This window comes from Jaculus jaculus, chromosome 7 (assembly GCF_020740685.1).
Source record: "Jaculus jaculus isolate mJacJac1 chromosome 7, mJacJac1.mat.Y.cur, whole genome shotgun sequence".
Lineage (NCBI taxonomy): Eukaryota > Metazoa > Chordata > Mammalia > Rodentia > Dipodidae > Jaculus > Jaculus jaculus.
Genome location: NC_059108.1, coordinates 86,111,288 through 86,131,687, shown reverse-complemented (window position 1 = coordinate 86,131,687; position 20,400 = coordinate 86,111,288). Strand labels below are relative to the sequence as shown.

General features: G+C 40.5%; 1 protein-coding gene across 4 annotated transcripts in view; it reads right to left on the bottom strand.

Moving 5' to 3' along the window:
- Srp54 (signal recognition particle 54) overlaps positions 1-20,400 on the bottom strand; it is a 117,185-nt gene that overhangs the window by 85,815 nt on the left and 10,970 nt on the right. For all 4 annotated transcript variants that reach the window (XM_045154381.1, XM_045154380.1, XM_045154383.1 and 1 more), the window contains exons 2-10: positions 17,912-18,022; positions 15,745-15,836; positions 14,109-14,193; positions 10,887-10,991; positions 9,407-9,473; positions 9,268-9,325; positions 3,141-3,291; positions 1,568-1,716; positions 576-676 (exon numbers count right to left, since the gene is read on the bottom strand). In XM_045154381.1, the coding sequence (XP_045010316.1) occupies positions 576-676; positions 1,568-1,716; positions 3,141-3,291; positions 9,268-9,325; positions 9,407-9,473; positions 10,887-10,991; positions 14,109-14,193; positions 15,745-15,836; positions 17,912-17,989 (886 nt within the window). In that variant the 5' untranslated portion in view covers positions 17,990-18,022. The remainder of the gene's footprint in view (positions 1-575; positions 677-1,567; positions 1,717-3,140; positions 3,292-9,267; positions 9,326-9,406; positions 9,474-10,886; positions 10,992-14,108; positions 14,194-15,744; positions 15,837-17,911; positions 18,023-20,400) is intronic.

Below are 20,400 nucleotides of genomic sequence, written 5' to 3'. Positions count from 1 at the left end.
CCATAGGTATGCTCACATTCCCACACTGAACAGCTTTGCAAGGCAGGCTGGCTCTACTCTTAGTACATTTTACAGGTGAGAAAACGAAATCTAAGGTTAAATGGCAGCAAAGACAGAAAGGAGGAATGACAGCCCAGGGCGTACTCTAAACAAAATGCTTTTGAACAGGCCACTCTGAGACATTATCAAAGTTTGTCATTACAACTGCTATTACTTATGACCAAATATTTTTGTTTTATGCATTAAAACACTTCCAAAGAACTTTGCATCTAATGTCTCATTTTACCATGTTAGCAACAGAAAATAGGTAACTATTATCCCTATTTTTGAGGTTAAAGGACTGGGGACATGGCTCAGCGGCAGAGTGCTGGCTTAGCATCAGCATGGCTCTGGTTTGATCCCAAGCACTATAGGAAAGAAGGAAAAGAGGGAAGAAGGAAAAGGCTAGAAAGATAAGTTACAGAAGGATATGATTCTCTTGAACTAGTTAGTGAGGTTAAGATTAAACTGCTAATCTGTTCCAAAGCTCCAATACTATCTCAGAGAATTTTCTACATCTTCAGCATTGTACTTACCAAGAAGTTTGCTGATGAAAGGTTGTGTTTTGAAAGGTTCAAAGTCATCTATATGTTCCCCTGTACCAATGAAAATAATTGGACTTTTTGTGGCAGCAACTCTACAGAGAAAAGAGAAACGATCTCAAGAAACAGAAAACAAATTTTCAAAGCTAAATAGACAAAAGGTACAAAATTTAAGTGTCTTTTCACTAGTTAAAACAGAAGTATATTGCTGGGCATGGTGGCACATGCCTTTAATCCCAGCACTTGGGAGGCAGAAGTAGGAGGATTGCCATAAATTCGAGGCCACCCTGACCTGAGACTGCAGAGTGAATTCCAGGTCAGCCTGAGCTAGAGTGAGACCCTACCTCGAAAAATAAAACAAAAAAACCAGAAGTATATTATAGAGGCTCCAAAATTCCGTTTCTTTGTTTAAAACTGTTTTTATTTATTTATTTAATTTATTTGAAAGATAGAGAGATAGAGGCATATACAAAGAGAGAGAATGGGCACACCAGGGCCTATAGCCACAGCAAATGACTCTAGATGCATGCAATGCCTTGTGCATTTGGCTTTATGCGGGACCTGGGGATTCAAACCTGGATCCCTTGGCTTTGCCAGCAAGCACCTTAACTGCTAAGCCATCTTCCCAGTCCCACCCCAATTGTTTCTTTTAAAACTTGTTTTATAGTTCACATCAGGTCCACTATCAGATGATCAGGATATATTTTAAAAGATGGTTAAGAAATCATGAGATGCTGGTCTTGGTGGCACATGTGTTTAATCCCAGCACTCAAGAGACAGAGGCAGGAAGATCTCAGTGAGTTCAAGGCCACCCTGAGACTACATAGTCAATTCACGGTTAGAAGGAAAGAAAGGAGGAGGAAGGAGGTAGAGAGGGAGGAAGAAAAAACTCATGACTATTCACACACCAATACACACAACCCCTAAGACACAGGACAAGTGATTTAGCAACAAGTACAAGAGCCAACCTTCCAAAGAATACTTACGCACTAAGTGCACCACCTCCTTTTGCATGACCATCAAGTTTTGTCACTATTACGGAGGCTACATCTACTTTATCTTTAAAAGCCTTAGCCTGCGCTTCACAAGCCTGCCCAATGGAGGCATCCATCACATAAACAATGTTATCAGGTTGCTAGAAAGTTTAAATAGAAAAGATGTATATTTTACTAATGTTAAGCAAATTTATTCATGAAAGGTACAGAGTATTTACTATAAATATCATTCAATCAATAAATATTTGTTGAAGAACCCTATGAGTTGGGTAGCATATAGGTTCTGAGGACAAAGAGGTAAATAAGAAAACCTTTGCAATTCGTAGAACATGAAAGATGAGCCTGATTAGAAATAACTTTGGGCAGTTAAGGCGCTTGCCTGCAAAGCCCAAGAACTCATGTTCAAATCTCTAGGTCCCACATAGCCAGCTGCGCAGTGATGCAAGTGTGCAATGTCACATATGCACCACAAGGGGGCGCACATGTCTGGAGTTCACAGTGGCTGAAGGCCCTAGCACAACCATTCTCTTTCTCTCTCAAAATAAAAAAAAAAAGATGAAAAAGAAAAAAAGAACTTTGAGCTTAAGCCTGAAGAAAAAAAACAAAAGTTATGCAAAGATCTATAAGAATGGCACCCAGGCAAAGAAATAGCAGAACTGAGTAAGAAAAAGGAAAAAGTGGAAGAGTGTATACTTGAACCCTAAATGTCTGATAGAGGCTTTTTCCCTAGGTGTGCTCACCTTGGTCAAAATAACTGAACAGTATTCACCACCAGCTAATAACTTACTGCCAACACCCCTGGGGCACACTGCAGGCTTCTAATATATGTGACAGATATTGATAGACTGATTTTTTCCCCAACATTATTTCCATCATAATTTTAAAGAAGATAGCAAATGGGGATTAATACTTTTCACACCTTGTATTTTCAAAATTCACTTAATATTTCTAGCTGAATTTAAATAACTTACAGCCAAGACAATCAGTAGACTTTTTTTCCCTTTTTCCTTTTTTTGGTTTTCCTAGGGAGGGTTTTGCTCTGTCCCAGGCTGGCCTCAAATTCACAGTAATCCTCCTACCTCTGCCTTCCTAGTGCTGGGATTAAAGATATGCACAAGCACACCCAGCTCAACATATATTTTTACAAAAATTTATTTATTTGAGAGTGAAGAGAGAGAGAAAAAGAAAGAATAGGCATTCCAGGGCATTTTACCACTATAAATGAACTCCAGACACACACACCACTTTGTGCATCTGGCATTATGTGGGTCTGGGGGATTGAACCCAGGCAGCCAGCTTTGTTAGCAAGTGCCTTTAACTGCTGAGCCATCTCTCCAGCCTGAAAACCAACAGATATTAAAGATTAATTTAATTTTATTTTTTTTCTATGATGGATACCAAAATGGTAAGATTAAGTTCTTAGATATAGGTCTCTAAAGAACAAAGAAATTACCTGATATTTGTCTAACAGTCAAGGAGTAATTTACTTGCCATAAACTACAACAGGTTTTATAATTAAATTAACTAAAATCCTTCAAATAGTACTTCATGGAAAGCTACTTACTATAGCATTAGCTACTTGAAGCATTTCTTCAAACAAAGAGTCCTCTTGTTTGTGGCGGCCACTTGTATCAACAATAATAATTTCAAAGTTTTCATTTTTGAATTTGTCCACTCCTTCAGAAGCAATGATAACAGGATCCATTTCTGTGTAGCTATTTGACATAGACAAATGATTTAACAACCACAATGGTAAAATGTCAAATACTATTCATATTAGTTCCCTTTATTCTGAAAAGGGAAAATGATTAGTTTCAATTAAGAATGAATTTCTAGTAAGCAGTAAAAATAGAAGCCAGTAGAATAAAGCACTAGCCAACATCCCAGCAACAAAATCCACAGAATTCTTTTATAGAATTTTTCCTGTAAACATTTTGAAATGTTTTCCTTAATAACTGACTGCTGTTACAAAGTGTTTTATACCTGCTTTTCTTTTTTTTTTTTTAATTTTTTTTTTATTTTATTTGAGACAGACACAGAGAGAAAGACAGATAAAGGGAGAGAGAGAAAGAATGTGCGTGCCAGGGCTTCCAGCCTCTGCAAACAAACTCCAGACGCGTGTGCTCTCTTGTGCATCTGGCTAACGTGGGACCTGGGGAACCGAGCCTCGAACCGGGTCCTTAGGCTTCACAGGCAAGCGCTTAACCGCTAAGCCATCTCTCCAGCCCTATACCTGCTTTTCATTTAACACTCTTTTGTAATCATTTTATGAAATTACAATACTCACAAAATGTAACTTTTACACTAGATAGCATCCCAAGATGGCTCCACTATCATTTATTAAGTAAATGCCTTATTGTTGGACATTTGAGGTTTTCTCAATTTCTTGAAAATAAAAATATGGCCATGACCCAAGATAATGCCTTTCTTACAATATATATACCTCTGACACAAATAGTATATAAATGCCCTTGCCTTGCAATTGTGCTATGTTCTCACAAGTTGAGTTTGTGACAAGTAAAATCACAGGTGGCATGAGTATAGTGGTGTACGCCTTTAATCCCAGCACTCAGGAGGTAGAGGTAGGAGGATAGCCATGAGTTTAAGGCCACCCTGAGACTATAGAGTGAATTCCAGGTCAGCCTGAGCTAGAGTGAGACCCTACCTTGTAAAAACAAAACAAAAACAAAACAAAAAAAAAAATCACAAGATGGTGCATGCATCTTGAGTTCCTCTGCATTGGCTAGAGGTCCTGGCACTCTCATTCTCTCTCTCTCAAATAAATTAAAAGATTTTTAATAAAGAGATCACATTATTTTGCATTTTAAAATTTTTATTAATTTTAAAAATATTTTTATTTTTATTTATTTGAGAGAAAGAGGCAGAGCGAGGGGGAGAGAGAGAGAATGAGAATGCGTGCTCCAGGGCCTCCAGCTGCTGCAAATGAACTCCATATGCATGCACAACCTTGTGCATCAGGCTTATGTGGGTCCTGGGGAATTTATTTTTTTAATTAATTATTTATTTATTTGAGAGCGACAGACACAGAGAGAAAGACAGATAGAGGGAGAGAGAGAGAATGGGCGCGCCAGGGCTTCCAGCCTCTGCAACGAACTCCAGACGTGTGCGCCCCCTTGTGCATCTGGCTAACGTGGGACCTGGGGAATCGAGCCTCGAACCGGGGTCCTTAGGCTTCACAGGCAAGCGCTTAACCGCTAAGCCATCTCTCCAGCCCCGGTCCTGGGGAATTTAACCAGGGTCCTTTGGCTTTGCACGCAAATGCCTTAACTACTAAGCCATCTCTCCAGCCCCTGAAAACTTTTTTTTTTTTTTGGTTTTTCAAGGTAGGGTCTCACTCTGCTCCATGCTGACCTGGAATTAACTATGTAGTCTCAGGGTGGCCTTAAACTTATGGTGATCCTCCTACCTCTGCCTCGTGAGTGCTGGGATTAAAGGCATGCGCCACCAAGCCCAGCCTGGCAACATTTTTTTTTTTTTGTAAATATATTTATTTATTTGCATGCATAGGCTGAGGGAAGGGGAGAATAGGCACTCTAGGGCCTCTAGCCACTGTAAAAAACTCCAGATGCATATGCTACTTTGTACATCTGGCTTTATGTGGGTACTGGAGAATTAAATCCAGGTTGTTAGGCTTTGCTGACAACTGCCTTAACCACTAAGCCGTCTTCTCCAGGACCCCCCCCAATAATGTTTTTAAATATATTTTTCCTTAAATGAAGAACACAGGGGCTGGAAGGGATGGTTTAGTGGTTAAGGCACTAGCCTGCAAAGCCAAAGGACCCAGGTTCAATTCTCCAGAACCAATATAGGCCAGATGCACAAGGTGGCGCATGCTTCTGGAGTTTGTTTGCAGTGGCTGAAGGCCCTGGTGCACCCATTCTTTCTCTCTCTCTCTCTCAAATAAATAAAATAAATGAAAAAAATATGCTACTCCTCTCTCTCTCCTAGCAAATAAAAAACAAAAAAACAAAACAAAACAAAAAACCCAAAAACACAGCCCAGTGTGTTGGTACACATCTTTAATCCCAGCACTAGGGAGGCAGAGATAGGAGGGTCGCCATTAGTTGGAGGCCACCCTGAAACTACATAGTGAATTCCAGGTCAGTGTGGGCTAGAGCAAGAAAAAAACAAAAAGAACAACAAAAAATTAACAGGTAGGAACATATATAGCGAGATGGCATGACGGGGGCTGTGTATGGTTCAGTGGCTTAAGGAGCTTGCTTACAGGGCCTGCTGGCCCAGGTTCAAGTCTCCAGCCACTCATGTAAAGACAAATGTGAAAAGGGGTAGAAGAATCTGTTATTTGTTGGCAGAGACAAGAGACTCTGGTGTGACCACACATGTATGTATATGTCTACACACAGAACACACACACACACGTGTAGACATGTGTATGCACAAGTAAATGCAACTTAAAAAAATTTTGCTTATTTTTATTTGAGAGTGACAGACAGAGAGAGAAAGAGGCATATATATAGAGAGGGAGAGGGAGAGGGAGAGGGAGAGGGAGAGGGAGAGGGAGAGGGAGAGGGAGAGGGAGAGGGAGAGGGAGAGGGAGAGGGAGAGGGAGAGGGAGAGGGAGAGGGAGAGGGAGAGGGAGAGGGAGAGGGAGAGGGAGAGGGAGAGGGAGAGGGAGAGGGAGAGGGAGAGGGAGAGGGAGAGGGAGAGGGAGAGGGAGAGGGAGAGGGAGAGGGAGAGGGAGAGGGAGAGGGAGAGGGAGAGGGAGAGGGAGAGGGAGAGGGAGAGGGAGAGGGAGAGGGAGAGGGAGAGGGAGAGGGAGAGGGAGAGGGAGAGGGAGAGGGAGAGGGAGAGGGAGAGGGAGAGGGAGAGGGAGAGGGAGAGGGAGAGGGAGAGGGAGAGGGAGAGGGAGAGGGAGAGGGAGAGGGAGAGGGAGAGGGAGAGGGAGAGGGAGAGGGAGAGGGAGAGGGAGAGGGAGAGGGAGAGGGAGAGGGAGAGGGAGAGGGAGAGGGAGAGGGAGAGGGAGAGGGAGAGGGAGAGGGAGAGGGAGAGGGAGAGGGAGAGGGAGAGGGAGAGGGAGAGGGAGAGGGAGAGGGAGAGGGAGAGGGAGAGGGAGAGGGAGAGGGAGAGGGAGAGGGAGAGGGAGAGGGAGAGGGAGAGGGAGAGGGAGAGGGAGAGGGAGAGGGAGAGGGAGAGGGAGAGGGAGAGGGAGAGGGAGAGGGAGAGGGAGAGGGAGAGGGAGAGGGAGAGGGAGAGGGAGAGGGAGAATGGGCTTGCCAGGGCTTCCAGCCACTGCAAATGAACTCCAGACACATGTGGCCCCTTGTGCATCTAGCTAATGTGGGTCCTTGGGAATCAAGCCTTGAACTGGGGTCCTTAGGCTTCACAGGGAAGTGCTTAGCTGCTAAGCCATCTATCCAGCTCAAAAATTTTTATTAATGTATTTTGGGGGTAGGGCAATAGAGAAATAGAATGGGTATGCCATGGTTATAGCCACTGTAAATGAACTCCAGACTCATGTACCACCTTGTGCATCTGGCTTACATGGTACTAAGGAATCGAACTGGGTCCTTAGGCACGCAGGCAAGCGCCTTAACTGCTAAGCAGTCTCTCCAGCACAAGTTCTTATACTTTTAGTATTTTTATTTATTTCCAAGTGGAGAGAGAAAAAGAGAAAGAGAGAGGGAGAGAAAGTAAGAGTATACCAGGGCCTCTTGCTACTGCAAATGAATGCCAGAGGCATATGCCACTTTAGATGTCTGGCTTTACATGGGTACTGTAGAATTAAACCCTCAGGTGGTAGGCTTTTGAAGCAAGTGCCTTTAAACACTGAGCAATCTCTCAGCCTTAAGTTCCTTTTTTTTAAAAAAAATTATTTTTTATTTTATTTATTTGAGAGAAAGATAAGCAGAGGGAGAGAAAGATACACAGGACACAGATAAGAGAGAATGGGCACGCCAGGGCCTCCAGCCCCTGCAAATAAACTCCAGACACGTCTAACCTTGTGCATCTGGCTTACATGGGTTCTGGGGAATCGAACCTAGGTTCTTTGGCTTTGTAGGCCAGCACCATAGTGTCTAAGCCATCTCGGCCCAAGTTCCTATTTTTTTTAAATATTTTTTTGGGTTCATTATTTATTTATTTGAGAGCGACAGACACAGGGAGAAAGACAGATAGAAGGAGAGAGAATGGGCATGCCAGGGCCTCCAACCTCTGCAAACGAACTCCAGACACGTGCGCCCCCTTGTGCATCTGGCTAACGTGGGACCTGGGGAACTGAGCCTCGAACCGGGGTCCTTAGGCTTCACAGGCAAGCGCTTAACCGCTAAGCCATCTTTCCAGCCCCCAAGTTCCTATTTTTAACAGTACAATAAAACATATGCTATGTTCACTTGGAGTTTTTTGTTTTGTTTTGGTGGTGGTTGCTTGTTTTTTTGAGGTAGGCTTCTGCTGTAGCCCAATATGATCTGAAATTCACTATGTAGTGTCAGATTGGCCTTGAACTCACACTGATCCTCCCTTCTCTGCCTCCTGAGTGCTGAAATTAAAGAGTGAGCCACCATGCCAGGTTCATTTTGAGTTTTGACAAATTTATACAACCCATACTCACTATTACAATAATAAGGATGTAAAGCAGTGCAAGATCTCATTTAATTTTTTGTTTTTGTTTCTTGAGGTAGGGTCTCACTCTAGCTCAGGCTGACCTTGAATTCACTATGTAGTCTCAGGGTAGCCTTGAACTCACAGTGATCTCCTACCTTTGCCTCCCGTTTTGTTGTGGTTTTTCGAGGTAGGGTCTCACTCTAGCCCAGGCTCACCTGGAATTCACTATGGAGTCTCAGGGTGGCCTGGAACTCAGTGATCCTCCTACCTCTGCCTCCTGAGGGCTGGGGTTAAAGGTGTACGCCACCACACCTGGCTTTTTTTGTTTTTCTTTTGAGGTAAGGTCTTCCTGTAGCCCAGGCTGACCTGAAAGTCACTATGAGTCTCAAGGTAGCTTCAAACTCTTAGCAATCCTCCTACCTCTGCCTCCCAAGTGCTGGGGTTAAAGGCATGTGTTACCACTGTCTTGCTTAAATATATTTTTTAAAAAGGCAAAGAGTGGCCATTTAAGCCATTTAACCACAGCACTGAGGGGGTGGAGACAGGAGGTATTACAGAGCTTACTGGTCAACCAGTCTAGGAAGAAGAGCAAGCCCCAGTTCAATGAGAGAATGTCTGAAAGAAGGCAAGAACAATGACAGAGAATATTTGATGTCTTCCTCATCTCCGGACATGTATACATCATCTGCACACACACATACACACCGTGAACATACACCAAAACAAAGAGAGTAAAAGATAAAAGATATGATATCATAAAAACATGCCAGGCAGGCATGATGGCGCACACCTTTAATCCTAGTACTCAGGAGGTAAAGGTGAAAGGATTGTCTAAGGCCATCCTGAGACTACACAATGAGTTCCAGGTCAGCCAGCGCTAGAGGGAGACCCTACCTGGGGACGGAGAGGGGCAGGTTAGAAAAGAAAATCTGGGTGTGGGGGTGTACAACTTTAATCCCAGTACCTGGGAAGCAGAAGTAGGAGGATTACTATGAGTTCAAAGCCACCCTGGGACTACACAGTGAATTCCAGGTCAGCCTGGACTAAAGTGAAACCCTACCTTGAAAAAAAAAGAAAGAAAAAGAAAAGAAAGGAAAAAAATAACCTACCTTCCATAGAATGGAATTCTTGCTTTCGTAGCATTCTGTTTTAGTTGGTCAAAAGCTCCTAAGAGATCAAGAGTTAATGAGTTTCCAAATTTTAAAATAAAAATCTACAGAAGACAATTTGTAAATTTTAACACACTACCTGCTCTGAATGTATCTGCACATATCAAACAGGTCTTCCAACCTTTCCTCTGGTAATAATATGCTAACTGGGAAAGGAAGATTAAAAATATATAATATCATAAAGCATAAGTAATTTTACATAAAATTTCTTATCTAATCATATTTATCTAAAGAGAAAAATAAGCAAAACCATTCATAATTCTTTTGAAGAATTAGCAATATGACTAAATATTTTGGGGTATACCAAAATTTCTAAAGAGTTTAAATCCTTGCAGAATAGAAAACTAATAATAAAAAAAAAAGAGTTTAAATCCTAACTGTCATAGAGTTGCATTCAAAGGCTATAAAATTATCAAGCAGCAGCCAATCAATGTTAAAAATGTTAGTTTTTGGGCTGGAGAGATGGCTTAGCAGTTAAAACAGTTGCTTTCGAGGCCTAAGGACCCACGTTTGATTCCCCAGTAACCACATAAGCAGATGCACAAGGTAGCACATACATCTGGAGTTTGTTTGCAGTGGCTAGAGGCTTTGTCTCTTCCTCTCTCTCCTTCTCAAATTAATTAATTAAATTTTAAAAGCTGAGTATGACATTAGGCATGGTAGCCTACACCTTTAAAAAAAAATGTTAGCCTCTAATATTAAGTTAAAACAATGAAAAAAAGCTGTGTGTGGTGGTGCAAGCCTTTAATTCCAGCACTCAGGAGGCAGAGGTAGGAGGACTGCCATGAGTTCAAGACCACCCTGAGACTACATAGTGAATTCCAGCTCAGCCTGAGCTAGAGACCCTACCTTGAAAAACTAAAAAAAAAAAAAAAAAAAAAAAAAGAAAAAAAAGAAAAGAAACCCTTTAAAAAAAATCATGTTCTCCTCATTCCCAAGTTAGACCAATGCTGACACATCCAATTCTTGACAAAGAGGTCTCATAATGAACTAAAAGTTAACATATGATATGAAAGATAAAGACCATATGCATATTTGGTCACTGTTGAGTAGGAATTTTGAGTCATGGGAGATAAGATAAACTTCCTTTGTTCTCTTTCCTAAAAAATCATGTTCATTCAGCATGGGCTAGAGTAAGACCCTACCTCGAAAAACCAAAAACAAACAAACAAAAAAAATCATATTCATGTTCTTCAAGGGCAAGAATGGCTCCTCTCACCCCCCCCTTTTTTAAAAGAAATAATTATACAGACAGGGTTTTATGTGGCTCAGGTTGACCTCAAACGTTCTATGAAGCCGAGGCTGATCTTGAAGTTCTGATCCTTCTGATCCCACCCCTCCCCCAAGTTCTGGGATTCCTGTTGTGCACCGCCATGCTCAGCTTAGAAATCTAACATTGTGACAAGAGAGCACAGGATTCTACCTTCTAGCCTAAGAAAATATTACAAAGAACATAAAAGATATATACAGCAACAATACACAATCTTGGCTTTTAAATAAAACAATTTATAAAACTATATCTTCTAAGTGAGGTTTGTTTTTTTTTTAGTGTAATTTACCTTTGAACATGTTGTTGTTTTACCACTCCCTTGCAATCCAACAAACATAATCACATTCTGTTTTCCTTTAGTGGGTGTCCATGCTTTAACTCCTGGGTCTACAAGCTACACAGCAAAAATAAAAAGTTTCAGGCTAACATATATTATACTCAAATTCCCCTCCTTAGAACTTTTAAGTTATAAAATAATTTAAGTAAATCTTCATTTTGTAGAAGCCATCACAATTCTACCATTATAATGAGACTCTCTTACCCTTCATGCACACAGAGTACAGTCCAAGAGTTGAAAATAATGCATTGTAAAATCATACACGAGCCTTTAATACCACACCAATTTAGTGCTAAGAATCTCACAACAGCTTAATACAATGTAAGGCTAACTCTGACTCAAAGGAGCAAGCTATATACCACCATTACAGAAATACAAAATAAAAATATATGTGCAGATTCCCATATAAATTTTAAAAATTCTAGCAGTAATATTTTTTTAAAGGTTGGGGGAGTTCACAAGACCCTACCCCTCTGAGGATCTTTGGGCAGTTAACAGTTGCTACAGGAGGGAGAAACATTTCTTTCAGTGGTATAGCCACTATTAAGTTGCCCATGTTTCTATTAAAACAAACAAACAAAAAAAAACCCTCACCCAAGCTCTTTATAAGCAACCCTAAATAAATAAATACAGACAGACATGAAAGTAGAAGAGTGAGAGTTGAGAATTTAAAATTAAACCTCCATAAATGGAACAATTAAATTTTTTTTTAAGATTTATTTTTATTTATTAGAGACAGAGTGAGAATGGGTGCACCAGGGCTTCTAGCTACTACAAACGAACTCCAGACACACATGCCACCATATGTATCTGGCTTATGTGGGACCTGGAGATTCAAACCTGGGTCCTTAGGCTTCACCGGCATATGCCTTAACTGCTAAGACAGCTCTCCAGCCCCATTAAACATTTTAGTTTAGTATGATGAGAGTTTTGATATTCTTTAGCTATGCCATTCAGCTTGCAACTGAAAGGTGATAGATCTGCTTTCCTAAAATATAATGAAATCTGAGTATACAGCACAACTTTTTCTTTTTATTGGGGGGGGGGGGTCGAGGTAGGGTCTTACTTTAGCCCAGACGGACCTAGAGTTCGCTATGTAGTGTCAGGGTGGTCTTGAACTTACAGCATTCCTCCTCCCTCTGCCTCCTGAATGCTGGGATTAAAGGCATGTGCCACCATGCCTGGACAACTTTTTATGTACACTTCCTATTACATTACATAGAATCTTAAAAAGACTGATGTATATTCAATAGTCAAGCTGTAATACAATTAGCAATTTATTTTTTTCCCTCATGGTACTAGGTACCCAGGGCATCATATATGCCAGGCAAGGTCTCTACCACTAAGCTACAACCTCAGCCCACAATTAATAACTTCTAATGCATTATCAATAGGCTAAAGTACACTAGGACTATATATGAATACTATTTTCAGACTCCCTTTTATTATATTTTATGGAAAATTTATCTACTACATTAAAATGTTAGCTGGGTGTGGTGGCAAATGCCTTTTATCACAGTACTTGGGAGGCTGAGGTAAGATTCTTACGTGAAAATTGGTAGAGTCACAATCACAAATAGTGTAGTTTGCTGTTTCTATCAACACCTGATGAGGGTAGTTTTATTCGTTTTTGTTTTTTTTTAAATTTTTTGTTTATTTTTATTTATTTGAGAGTGACAGAGAGGAGAGAAAGAAAAAGAGAGAGAGAGAGAATGAATATGGGCATGCCAGGGCTTCCAGCCACTGCAAACAAACTCCAGATGCGTGCACCCCTTGTGTATCTGGCTAACGTGGGTCCTGGGGAATCATGCCTCGAACAGCAGTCCTTAGGCTTCACAGGCAAGGTGCTTAATCACTAAGCCATCTGTCTAGCCCTCATTTTTGCTTTTGTATTTTAAATACAAATACCAGCACAGTAAAAAGGGCAGACAGTAGAAACTATGGATATAGTTCAGTGACATAGTAAGCATGTGCATAGTATGTGAGGTTCTGGCTCAATTACTAGCAACACACATGCGTGCACACACACAAAGGTAAATAATATCTTTGTATTATTATTATGAACACAGTTTTCACTCTGTTTTGTACACTACTGCACTAGACCACAGCTTCTTTGGGTACAAGGACTAGCGCTGTTCATCTGTTGTCAGTAGCACTTGGCATACTGCCTCTCAGCAAATGCTTCCTAACAAAGTGCCTGATACTCCAGAATTGAATATAGGTATAAGCCAATCTCTAACAATATAAATTTTCACTTAATTCTACAGCTGATTTTAATATAAAAATAATTTAACAAGCTCTGTACAAGTGTTTTGGAGCTCAGACACAGGCCTATCAATAATGACCTGTTTAACTTTTTTGTTGTTGGTTTTTCGAGGTAGGGTTTCACTCTAGCTCAGGCTGACCTGGGATTCACTAGTCTCAGGGTGGCCTCAAACTCATAGCAATACTCCTCTGTCTGGCCACCACCATCCCCTGTTGTTTAACTTTCTTCAACTATAAACTAAGAAGAATAAACTAATGCTGCTTACTTGTTTGTTTGTCTGATTTTCTGAAGTAGGGTCTCACTGACCTGGCTAAAGTCTAACAGTTTGCAGCATGGACTGACCACATATTTTTTGTAGGAACAGCACTACCCTTCATGCGTGTACTCAAAATTCTATACTCAGTAAAGTTTATAATAGCAGCCTACTTTAGAAAATTTAATCCATATATATATATGTATATATATATTGTTTGTTTCTCAAGGTAGGGTCTCACTCTAGTGCAGGCTGACCCGGAACACACTATGTAGTATCAGGGTGGCCTCGAACTCACAGTGATCTTACCTCAGCCTCCCAAGTACTGTGATAAAAGGCATGTGCTACCACACCCAGGCAACATTTTAATGTAGTAGATAAATTTTCCATAAAACATATAAAAGGGAGTCTGAAAATAGTATTAATGTATAGTCCTAGTGTACTTTAACCTATTGAATATTGTAATCATAATACAACCTGTTCATTTTACTTGCATGTGGCAGGGTCTCCTGCTGCTGCAAACCAACACCAGATGCATGTATCACTTTTTGGGTCTGACTTCACATGGGTGCTGCAGAATTGAACCCAGGCCAACAGACTTTGCTAGCTGAACCATCTCTCCAGCCTCTCATAGCAAATCTTGATATACTTTTACCTTTACAAGTTCTTTAAATACAGCATGCTGGATCATTTTTCTCTTGTTAAGTCCAGATGCCATCTCTTCAAGATCAATAGCAGACCTTCATCATGATTAATTGGGACAGAGAGACAGTCAGTTAGAACATTCTAAAAATGCTGCTATCCCAAACAGTGTGATAATAATCAGGCTTGGGAGCAGTTCTGCTTTACAGTCCAATAAACCTGTGTTTAACTTGAAAAAAAATCATTCATATGAATAGTCTTCTAATTATTACTCATGAAATTATCATAGTCATAACACTATGTCAAAAAAAGATGAGCCTATGATTAGTTTTTCAAGACTTTCAGTTCAAAGTATAAATATTATTTTGTCTTTATATCACTGCAAAATACTAATTTTATTTTTTTGCAGTTCATATATTTTATTCACATAAAACAGGATTGCTTCCCTAGCTCTAAATGTTTAAATGCTAACAGTTCTCTACATTTGTTCCCAGACAAACAATACAAGAGGAAGAGATGTCATCATTATGATATGGATTAAGATTCTAGTAATTAATGGATGTGCCTATATTGTTCCATGTGTTCTGTCCCATCATTGTTTCTCCCAGTAAATAGGATAACAAAGACCATGCATGTTAGTTTCATTCAAACACGGCCTGAGAAAGTAAAGAGAACTTCAGAAAATACAATTATCTAATAATGAAGGCTGACTAAAATCATCTTTGCCTGAAGAGCATAAAATGGCACAATTCTATAAAGAATCTGAATTGTTAAAAAAGCTTTTATATATAAACTGTATATATTCTAAAGTAAAATGATTGAACCAATCCAAATAAAGAAATAGTAAAATAGGAAAAAACAATCTGTAATTAAAAGAAAGCCATCCTTGGTTTATTCCTTGAACCATCTCTCTCTCTCTCAGCCTTACTCTCTACCCCTTTTTTATTCCACCCTGCCTCCCTCCATCCTTTGTTTTTGTTTCCTTTCGGACAATGGCTGACCTGGACCTCATTATATGACCAAGGCTAGCCTCAAACTCATGGTAATCTTCCTGCCTCAGCCTCCAAATGCTGGCATTATAGGCATGATCCACCATGCCTGGCTCTATTTGCAGTTTTTCTTTTTAATTAATTTTTTTAGAGAGAGAGAGAGAGAATTTGCACGCCAGGGCCTCAGCCACAGCAATCATTGGACTCCAGATGCTTGCACCAACTAGTGTGCACGTGTAACCTTGCACTTGCCTCATATTCATGCATCTGGCTTACATGGGATCTAGAGAGTTGAACATAGGTCCTTAGGCTTAGTAGGCAAGTGCTTTAACCACTAAGCCATCTCTCCAGCCCCCCCGACCCTTTTTTTTTTGATGTAGGGTTTCACTCTAGCCCAGGCTGACCTGGAATTTACTATGTAGTCTCAGGGTGGCCTTGAACTCATGGTAATCCTCCTACATCTGCCACCAGAGTGCTGAGATTAAAGGTGTACACCATCACACCCAGTTCATTTGCAGTTTTCTGACATATGACTTCTAGACTGTTCAAGTGCAGCATGGCAGAAATGTTCCATGGTAAACCAAACTTTCCTAGTTAGCACCTTATCCCAGTAAACTGAACTGCATTTGACCTGTTTGTCACCCAATTAATTCAACTTACTTAACATTTTCTCTTAGTTGCTTCACTAGTTTAATATTAACATCTGCTTCCAATAATGCTGTACATACTTCTTTTAGCATAGCATTTAATACCTGAAAATAAATAAATATATAATATTTAAGTATTCAGTATTACATTTCAATTACATAAAAGCAGTATTTGATTGGGAATCATATACTATATAGCTTAATAAAAATTAAAAAAAAAAACTCTTCATGATTGGGAATTTTTTTTTCAATTTGTTATAAAGAGAAAATACTACTAAATATCCACTAATATTTTTGTCAAAATAAGACATTACATTGAGTCTTATATAACAAAGGTATCACAATTTTACATAAAGACAATAAAAGAAGTATTACTAAAACCATAGACATTGTTATTGATGTTTTATTAGTCATTGAAGAACTTTATTGCACATATTCACAGCATATACTTTTCTTCAATGAACTAGAAAAACCTGACAAGAAAATTACCCAGTTTTTGTTGTGCATGTTAGAGCAGACCTTTAATCCCAGTATTCAGGAGGCAGAGGTAAGAGGATTGCTATGAGTTCCAGGTCATCCTGGGCTAGAGTGAGAACCTACCTCAAAACCCTTCCCCACAAAAAAAGGAATCTCATGTTGACGTCCCAAAGTTATATCACGTAATTACGAAATGGCTAAAAAAGGATTCTTATCAAGATCATCTAACATGAAAATCATAGCTTTTTTTCCATTGTTACTACCAAATAGGAAATATACTTGTGTACTCTAAGCTTCAGCTTTATTAACAAGCCAGTGAGATATATATAACAGATGAAAATAAGCCATTAATGGGCTGGAGAGATGGCGTAGTGGTTAAGCGCTTGCCTGTGAAGCCTAAGGACCCCGGTTCGAGGCTCGGTTCCCCAGGTCCCACGTTAGCCAGATGCACAAGGGGGCGCACGCGTCTGGAGTTCGTTTGCAGAGGCTGGAAGCCCTGGCGTGCCCATTCTCTCTCTCTCCCTCTACCTGTCTTTCTCTCTGTGTCTGTCGCTCTCAAATAAATAAATAAATAAAATTAAAAAAAAAAAAAAAAGAAGCCATTAAGGCAAGAGGGGGTGAAGAGATGACTCAGCAGTTAAGGGCACTTGCATGCAAAGCCTAAGGGCCTGAGTTCAATTACCCAGTACCCATGTAAAGCCAAATGCTTAAAAAAAAAAAAAGCTTCAGCTCATGGTGGCAGGAAGCCCTGGTGTGTTCATTCCTTCTCTCTCTTTCTCCCTGTTTTCTTCAATTTTGCCCAGGTAGGTAGGGTCTTGCTCTAGCCAAGGCTAACCTGGAAGTCACTAGGCAGTCTCAGGCTGAACTCAAACTCACAGTGATCCTCCTACCTCTGCTTCCCAATTGCTGGGATTAAAGCCACGCACCACCACACCCAGAAATGCTAGTCTTTTATATGAAGAATGCTGAGTTAAAGTTACAGAGAAAAATCAGATAAGCACATGCCTACCAAGGAGAAAGGATAACAAAGTTTTAGAACTATGTCATGAGAGAAAGCACAAGTATCTTTTCAGATTTAAGTTTACAAAAAGTACATTTTTTTTGGGGGGGGGGCGAAGGGACATTCAAGGTAGGATCTCACTCTAGCCCTGGCTGACCTGGAATTCACTATGTAGTCCCAGTCTGGCCTTGAATTCACAGCAATTCTCCTACCTCTGCTTCCAAGTACAGGGAGTAAAGGCATGTGCCACTATGCCCAGCTGGCACATTGTTTATTTTTTTGTATTGTTTTTTGTTCTTTCGAGGTAGGGTCTCACTCTAGCTCAGGCTGACCTGGAATTCACTATGTAGTCTCAGGGTGGCCTCAAACTCATAGTGATCCTCCTACCTCTGCCTCCTGAATACCTCTGCCTCCCGCGTGCTGGGATTAAAGGCGTGCACCACCATGCCGGCTTGGTACATTGTTTTTATCTTCATTTTAAAGTCATTTTGAAAGAAATGTATAGAAAAGAGAAATCATGCAAGGTAATGATTTCTCAATAAAAAGCACTACTTAATGTTATCTAACTTTAGGTTTATTAGATCTACATCAAATTAAATCACAAATGTAAACAGACATTAACAGTCTAGCTCCCCAACCCTAGTGATACTGCACAATCATACTTATTCACATGTATTTTTTTTTTCACACAATTTTGACAAACCTCTTCATTGATAATGGTGGCATTGCTCAATGAGCGTAATGCTGATGTTATTTTTCTTCCAAGGTCTGCTAGAACCATCTTGAAAGCTTTAAGATGTACTTATGAGGAACTCTAGAAGGAAAAAAAATTGAAAATGAAAATTTCATTTCTTGTAACTCAAGATTTCTTTTTCTTTTTTTTCCTAAAAATACACAGCAATGTATTTTGTTGTTGTTTAGCTAGGTTTTTTTCGGCTTGTTTGCTTCTAGTGCTGCAGATCCAACCCAGGACCTTGTGCATGCCTTTTACTTATATAAAGTTTTTAAAAATTAATTATTTTATTTGAGGAAGAGAAAGAGGCAGATAGAGAATGGCGCATGAGGATCTCTAACCACTGAAAACAAACTTTTGCACCACATTGTGCATCTGGCTTATGTGGGTACTGGGGATGAAAAAACCTGGGTCCTTGGGCTTCAGAGCCATACGTCTTAACCGCTAAACCATCTCTCCAGCCCATAACTCAAGATTCTAAAGATGAATACTGAGGTTCATATTTAAGTACTCTTAACAATTTGATACTGTAATTTCAGTTTCTATAGCCTCAACCTGAAGCTCTAAAACATTCATGTTTCAAGATTAAACTATTTGGTTATGATACCTTATATTTAAATATCTAATTAGAGAATCTTATATATGAATCAGCAAATTTAAAAACGTCAGGTAATATCCTTTGGTGAAATGACAATCTTAATTAATCTTCTGTTTGGCAAACTATTTGTGAATATGTGAACCTAAATGATGTAGTATGTACTTTTTAAATATTATATTTACTTATTTGCATGCAGAGAATGAAGACAGACAGAAAGAAAATGGACATGCCAGGGCCACTTGCTGCTACAAACTCCAGATGCATGTGCCTCGAGAATCAAACCCAGGTCATTAGGCTTTGCAGGCAAGTGCTTTTAACCACTAAGCCATATTATTTTTAAAGTTTTGTTTGTTTTGTTTTTCATGGTAGAGTCTCACTGTAGCCCAGGCTGACCTGGAATAATCTCAGGGTAGCCTCGAACTCACAGCAATCCTCCTACCTCTGCATTCTGCATGTGATTTTTTTTTTTTAATTTACCTGGGAGAAAGAGATGGTGGGGGGGGGGGAGTGAGCACACCAGGGCCTCTAGCTCCTGCAAACAAACTCCATATGCATGTGCCACCATGTGCATCTGGCTTACGTGGGTACCTGGGTCCTTGGGTATTACAGGCAAACCGCTATGCCATCTCTCCAACCCCACTATGGCACTTTAAATGAAGAAAAAAGGAAATGAAATCTCCAGGAACACTGCTTAATTTCCCACTTTACAGGACTCTGCTATTTTGAATCTGGCTGTTAAGCGAAACAGAAAAGAAAAAAACATTAGTTGGGGAGATGGCTCAGAGAATAAGAACAACTGCTACACAAATATGAGGACCTGAGGTTGATCTCCAACACTCACATGGCCATGCATTCCTGTAACTCTAGAGCCTAGGGTGGGGACCAACAAGAGGATCAATGGAGTTTACTGGTCAGTCAATCTTACTGAAAAACCGTGTTAGCTCCAGATTCAGTCAGAGACCCTTTCTCAGGGAAATAAGGCAGAAAAGTGATAGAGGAGGACACCTTCTATCCTCTGCTCTTATGCACATGAGGAAATGTGCATCTGCACATGTACCATACAAAACATACATACAGGGCTGGAGAGATGGCTTAGCGGTTAAGCGCTTGCCTGTGAAGCCTAAGGACCCCGGTTCGAGGCTCGGTTCCCCAGGTCCCACATTAGCCAGATGCACAAGGGGGCGCACGCGTCTGGAGTTCGTTTGCAGAGGCTGGAAGCCCTGGCGCGCCCATTCTCTCTCTCTCTCTCTCCCTCTGTCTTTCTGTGTCTATCGCTCTCAAATAAATTAAAAAAAAAATTAAATTAAATTAAATTAAATCAAAACATACATACAAATACCATACAAATATCATACAAAAATACCATACAAAAACACACACACACAAAAGAAAATGGTCTTAAGTTATGAGGGTGGAGAGATTGCCCAGTGGTTAAAGTGCCTGTTTGCAAAGCCTAATGATCCAGGTTCGATTCCCAAGTAACCTATGTGTGATAGTTAAGGTGTTGTCAACTTGATCTGTTTAGTAATCCATATGTTGCTTCTAGGAAGGCTCAACTAAATGAAGAAGTCTTTCCCTCAGGGTGAGCCTTTCCCCCATAGTGGGCAGCCCCGCTCAGAGGGGGACTTGATATAAGGAAGCTCTGGGTAAAAAGAGTTCCTTCCTTCCTCCCTTCCATTTGGCTGTGGAGCTGCTCACTACCTTCCAGCGTGGATTGAAGACCAGTGTGGAGTGAAGACCACCATCAACTGAAGACCCGCGTGGGTAGAAACCCAGCGGCTCCTCAGGAAGCCACCATGCTTCCCCGCACTATCTGCAGTGCCGGGTCGGGACTGCTGAGGCTTCTGGACACAGGACTGAG